This window comes from Carcharhinus amblyrhynchos, chromosome X, assembly GCF_965287045.1.
Source record: "Carcharhinus amblyrhynchos chromosome X, sCarAmb.v2.hapA, whole genome shotgun sequence".
NCBI classification, from domain to species: domain Eukaryota; kingdom Metazoa; phylum Chordata; class Chondrichthyes; order Carcharhiniformes; family Carcharhinidae; genus Carcharhinus; species Carcharhinus amblyrhynchos.
The window spans coordinates 5133819-5139818 of record NC_137359.1 but is presented as its reverse complement, the minus strand read 5'-3'; the positions used below and the strand labels follow the sequence as shown (position 1 = coordinate 5139818).

At 40.2% G+C, this 6000-nt stretch overlaps 1 protein-coding gene across 1 annotated transcript in view; it reads right to left on the bottom strand.

Annotated features, from left to right (window-relative positions):
* Nucleotides 1-302: 302 nt before the first annotated feature.
* Nucleotides 303-6000, bottom strand: part of marchf9 (membrane-associated ring finger (C3HC4) 9) — a 44415-nt gene continuing 38717 nt past the window's right edge. Inside the window, exons 3-4 of the mRNA XM_080217956.1 lie at nucleotides 5435-5627; nucleotides 303-1058 (exon numbers count right to left, since the gene is read on the bottom strand). Coding sequence (XP_080074082.1) covers nucleotides 736-1058; nucleotides 5435-5627 — 516 coding nt within the window. The 3' untranslated portion in view covers nucleotides 303-735. The remainder of the gene's footprint in view (nucleotides 1059-5434; nucleotides 5628-6000) is intronic.

Here is a 6000-nt window from a genome sequence, read left to right as displayed (position 1 = left end):
TAGGAATTTTATCCTGAATTGTATTTGAATGAATTCTGTCATCCTCTTGTATATTAAGTAGACACTTTGATAGACCACTCTTAAGTTATTTGAATATTTGTACACTCTGTGACATTAAGATAGGACAAATTGTTAGAATATTTATACACTTCTTAGGTATTGTGTTAAATCTATATTTAAAGGTCGCTAAAAACTCTAGGGCCACCCTCCTAAAAAAACAAATTTATTTGCAGACCACCATTTGCATATAAATTATTTTTCTCCCAGTTTGAGGTGGGAGAAGAAGAAAACAGTGACATGCATTCAAATAAAAGGTGAAGTACACAGAGAACTTATTGCCGAAATCCCACAGCATCTTGGAACTGATATTCGTTATTGCACATTTTTGGGGGGGCAGTTTTTAAACAAACTATCTTGCGTTCCATTTTGCTTCAATTTAGTTTTTTTGTTCTTTTTTATCTCCCTTTATAAAATACTGAGTCTGGGGTTTCTGAGCTTTGCTTCAAGTGAGACTTTTTAAAAAATGTTTAGAAAACAATGAAGATAGCAAATTCCACGGGTTGATGTTGGGGCCTGTAACCAGGCCTATTTTGGTCCATCACACTGAACATACTGTTGTCATTCTGAGCCTCCAGTTAACGTACTTTCACAACCCTGGTGGTACTTTTTTGTTGGATAGTTTAAAGTTTGCACTTTTTTAAGTGATGAACAGTAAGCGGTCCTTTACATTTTGTTTCAGACAGTTGTAACTCGCATGACCAGCTCTCTATTTGAGCTGTTACCATTCTGATGGTTGTTAGGCCTCAGATAGCTGAGAATGTGCAGGATGGTATATCCACAGTGATGATTCAAAATGGTTCCAGTGCGTTGAGTGGAACTCCTGTCATTGTTTGACGAATGGTTCGTCCGTGAATTCCTTCCCCCTATCTTGCTTGTCCCACTAATAGCTTCCCCAAGGTCCTTGGATTTTTCATAGTTCAGTACCTTCCATTGCTGATTAACAGCCTGCCAGCGCTTAAAGATTCGGTACACAGATGATCCCTCGTGAATAATGAGGCCTGAAAAAGAGTGTTCAGATTTTTAAACTCAAAACCGTCAGTGTTATGCAATATATTATCATCATTTAGCAGTAATTAATATTTCAGGGCTGCCAAGCCACCTGACAATCCACAAACATTTTTAAAAGCCTCTTCAGTCTTTAATCCCTAGCAAACAGGTGTAACTCAACTCCCATTCAGCTGGCTACAGCTTGACCTGCACAATCATTCAGCATTCCACTCACGTTGAAGTTTTGACAACTTCTCAGATACTTCCCTTTATTGATTTGGCAAGACGAATAAACGTGAGGAAACAAAGCATGGGCTCAAGATAGGATGTTGATTAACCCATAAAACATGCATTTTAGGGGAGTGCAGGTGACAACTCAGTCCACCTGCTCTCAGTTACACTTTGGACAAAAATCTCAGCAGGAATCGAAGGCCTTGTGGACGCAAAGCTAGATGAGAGACAACTAGCGTCAAGGTGACTTTGCTATAAATGGTGTATTTGTTGCACGCAGCAGACTTCAGAAAGGCCTCCAGAGACTGACAATGTGCAACCAAAGGTAAATTGAGGCAGGGGCTAATCACTGAAAAATCACTGCCCAATTAGAACAAAAATCAAAGCTGAGTGTAAGAGCACTGTTACTCACTAAATCTTCCTGAAAAAAGTACAGTTTAGAATTTAGTATTCTGTTAATGGTTTGTCAACCCTCCAGAATGAAAGATTAAATTTCCAAGGCATTTCTATGAGTAAAACCCAGGGAAAAAAATAATTAGGGTTTTTTTTCCCTTTATTGAATCTTTTTTAGTTGGTAGTTATCAAAATATTAGGGATGAAGAAATAGACTCATCTCACCAACAGTCAAGTTAAATCCAATGGGGTATCACTTTCCATTTGGCTATGGAAAGTGTTACATTTGGAAGATAGACCAATTGCAGGAGTGTGGCAGTGGAAGTTCATGTGGTAAATGCCATTGGAGGCATTGCTGCCAGCTTATTGGAAGCCTTTATGGTTAGATGAGGATTGACTATTGAATTTGTTTCATTATTATTAACAAGCTTCAAAACAAGAGACCTGAGGAGGTTAACCTGTAAGTCAGGATGGTGACATCAACAGTAAAATATGCAAACCCCATGAGTGTTCCAGGCAACCAAAACCATGGCATGTGTGAGGTAAAAACATTTCTATTCGAATTTAACTTCAAGAATTAATTTTAAAATAAATACTAGGGAGGAATTTTATGAAGGTATTTACAAAGCAAAATAGCAATGGCCTGTTTTTCTCCATAATAAATGTACACAAATTAAATGGGGGAGGGGGGTGATGCAAGGTGGTTATGATACTAGGTTGGTTATCCAGAGAATACAAGTTCAAATCATATCATGCCCCTGCTGTTCTTACCTGGCCTAGGCTTATATGTGATTCCTGTCCCATGGTTGACTTTGAACTGCCCTCTAAAGTAATCTGGCATGTGGCAAACTTTCTCAGGGCAAATATGGATGGGTAATAAATGCCAACCTTCACAGTGACACCCTCACAATTTTTTTTTAAATTACAGTCAATCTCCTGCTTTTTTTTCAAAGAAAAATTTTACCCCTTTAATAAGGGTAGAGGCTGAAACATCAGAGGGCATTCAAAATGCAACTTGATACTAGATTGGGAAATGTGAGTACAAAAGGGACAAGCTTCAATGGGCTGAATGGCCTTTTCAAGTCCTTGACTGTCTCTTTGTTTCCGATGTTCTTTGTTGCTTCTACTAGTATCTGAAAAGTCACGTGCTGCTGCATAGAGAATATCCTGATTAGCCTAGAGGCAAAGCAAAACTACTGTGCACAAGAAGACGAGTCCCAGTGGAGGTCACATGGAAAAGGTCAGGCTGGTATGGTGCATTAACTTAAGACTATTTAAACCAAAAGTCATTGTGCAGATTGATCCTTTCATGATCAGACACAAGGGTTGCTCCAAATTTAAAAGCATTTAAGACAGATCACATTGGGAAAAAATATTTACAGACAATTCTGCACAATTGGTTTGTGCATATGCACCCAATGTTCTGTTTCCCAGTCACTAAGTTATCCAAAATCCCAGATGTGTAGCATGGAATTGTCCTAATTCCTCTTGTTTTCACAAGAAGTCTCATCTATATAGGTTTAGATGACAAGCTGTCAGAAGTCATCTGTAACAAGGCCAGGTACAACTCTGTTGGAAGCATGGCAATACTTGAATGGTTTAGATCGGGCACCATTTGTAGGCCCTCAGCAATCTTGCAATAGGTAAGACTTGACCTTGACCCTATGCAAACGGGGGTGCAGAGTTCCAGATGTTGACACCATCTGGAGTGAGTTTCCTCACTGCTCTGGAATTTCCTTTCTAAATCTTTCTGCCTCCCTCTCTCCTTCTTCAAGACATTCCTTAAAACCTATCCCATTGACCAAACTTTTGATGACCTCCCTAATATCACCTTATGTGGACTTGGTGTCAGTCTGTGTTAGGTAACACTCGTGTGAAGTACGACATTAAAGATGCTACAAAAATGCAAGCTGTTGTTATTATGTGGATTGAGGCAAGACCTCAAAACCTAGTCTCTTATGTTCTTGTGGAGATTAACAATTCTGATATCGTTCTAGGCAGAATCTCATAGAAAACTCACAGCCCAACAGAGAATGGGATATCCTCATCCAGTCGATTGATCTGCCTGGCTTTGATTGCACTGATCTTGCCAAGCAGAACTACAATATTCCATTACTAAATTTGAGTATGCTTTATGGCCTTAAAAGGCATCAGCTAACCAACAGAAAAGCTTTCAAAACAGTCCTTTTACCCCTATGAAGAAACATCTATCACAATGTGACACTGTCTTTGTTATTATGATACATTTCATGGTATCATACATCTATCATTATGGCACAATATTCTCTCCGACTTAACACGAACAATGTCGCAGGTGTCATTCCCCAACATCACATGGCATTGACTCACTGGGCCTTCCGGTTATATGGTCCAAGAATCTTGATCAGAACTGCTGTTGGCATATGCCCCCACATGATTGTCAGCAAGTCACCACAACATTGTGACTGAATCACTACCTGTTTTTTGAGGACAGACACTAAATACCAATTGACCTGACAACTGGCACAGCACAGTGATGAAGTGGGGAGGGAAGGAAACCTTCTCCAGCCACTATCCCTTCCTCAGTCAACCAATACAGGCTGAGACAGTTAAACTCATCTCCAGAGAAAGCCTGGGAGCATGGTGGATTGGAGATTTGAACATGGGGTCTCCTGACTGAAAAGCCAAGTAATCTCTCATTATGACCTGCTGCAGTTTGTATTGTACAGCTCACAATCATTCCTTTTGTAAAAGACTGGTGTATAATCAGACAGATTTCAACTCAAAGTGAAGATAACAAATAAATACACAATCTGTTTCATGTTGCTGATTTGTCAATGGGATTACAAAATGAGGTCACTGAATTTGTTCTGCTGGTGAAGTGCATCATAGGAGCTTTGCCGCTCTCCTTGGTAACAATTAAATAGGGGAGGGAAGTTACACTCCCATGATGCCTTAAACCCTTTCTGCACATGCTCAGTAAGTGAGGAAGTACAACCAGATGACAGTAATTTGTGATTGTTTTTTTAAACGTGACAACGCTCAGGTGAAAAACAATAGTGCCATACCACCAGGATTGAAAAACAGCATAAGAAAAACAAAAGCCTTGTAATTTTATAGCGCCTCGTGACATCTCTCAGAATCATCTCACTGAATGAATTGCTTAGAAAGTAGTCACTATCATACAGCCAAATGCGACAGGCAGTTTGCGCACAGCAAGATCAAACAAACAGCAATAAGATGAATGACTAGCTCTTTGGTTTTTGCCAGAGTCGGTTCCGAGAGAAATATTGGCCAGGACACCAGAAAATTTCCCTGCTCTTCAAAGAGTACTCTATAAAATCTTTACTGTCGGGTCACTGATTTAATAGCTCATCTAAAGGACAGATCTTCTAACTGCGTAGCATTCCATAAGGTGGAGTGGCAGTATAGATAATGTGCTCAAGTCCTAGAGTGGGGCTTGAACCCACAACCTTCTGTTTCAGAGGCAAAAGTGCTACCAATTGAGCGAAACGGATAACTAGAGAAGACAAGATAAATTGGGTGACACCAACCCTGTGTTTTAAAAGTTTGGAGATGGTCAAAGGAAAGGAGGCAGAAAGGTTCCACCTTCAGGTCCTACAAAAGTTAAACTAGGAGATTATGGTCCTGATTTCAACACAGTGTGGGAGGAAGAGGTGCAAACTGGCATGTTTGAACTTTAGAAGTCAAAAGAAAGAAAAGTTCAGGGGACACCTACCATAGTACGATGTACAGTTTTGATGTTTGACACAGAGATCCTTACCTATACAGACGATGTCCATGAAGCCATACATGCCGTAACAGATCTGGAAGAGCAGGTCCTGTCTCTGCCACTTAGCCGACGGACTGAGGGAGGACCAAATTAACCAGGAGATGCTAGCAATTAGGAAGAGGGAGCCAAGGATGATGGCGGCTATCTGGACCTTTTCAATCACTGTGAGGGAGATTGCCTGCCACTGAAATGGGAGAGAAGGGCGCAGAAAATGGAATAGAAGAGCGTGGAAGGATGAAGCGGTGAGAGAGATAAAAATAGGAAGAGACAAGAAGTATGACAAAGTGAAGGCAGGAAAAAAGAAAAAAAATAGGAAAGACAGAAAATAAACATGGAATGAAAAATTAGGAGAGAAAGAGAAATTAAGAAAAAAATTGTGACAAAAGAGAATGAGTGGGCCAGGGTTGGAGACATAAGAGGGAAAGAGAATAACATTAAAGCCAAGCACCTTATGCCAGTATCACATGACTTGATTGCTATAGCGCATGACATTATGACAGCATTGGACTCTGAATGGCAGACAGGAAGTCATCTAAAGATCTGGCTCATGGGCTGGC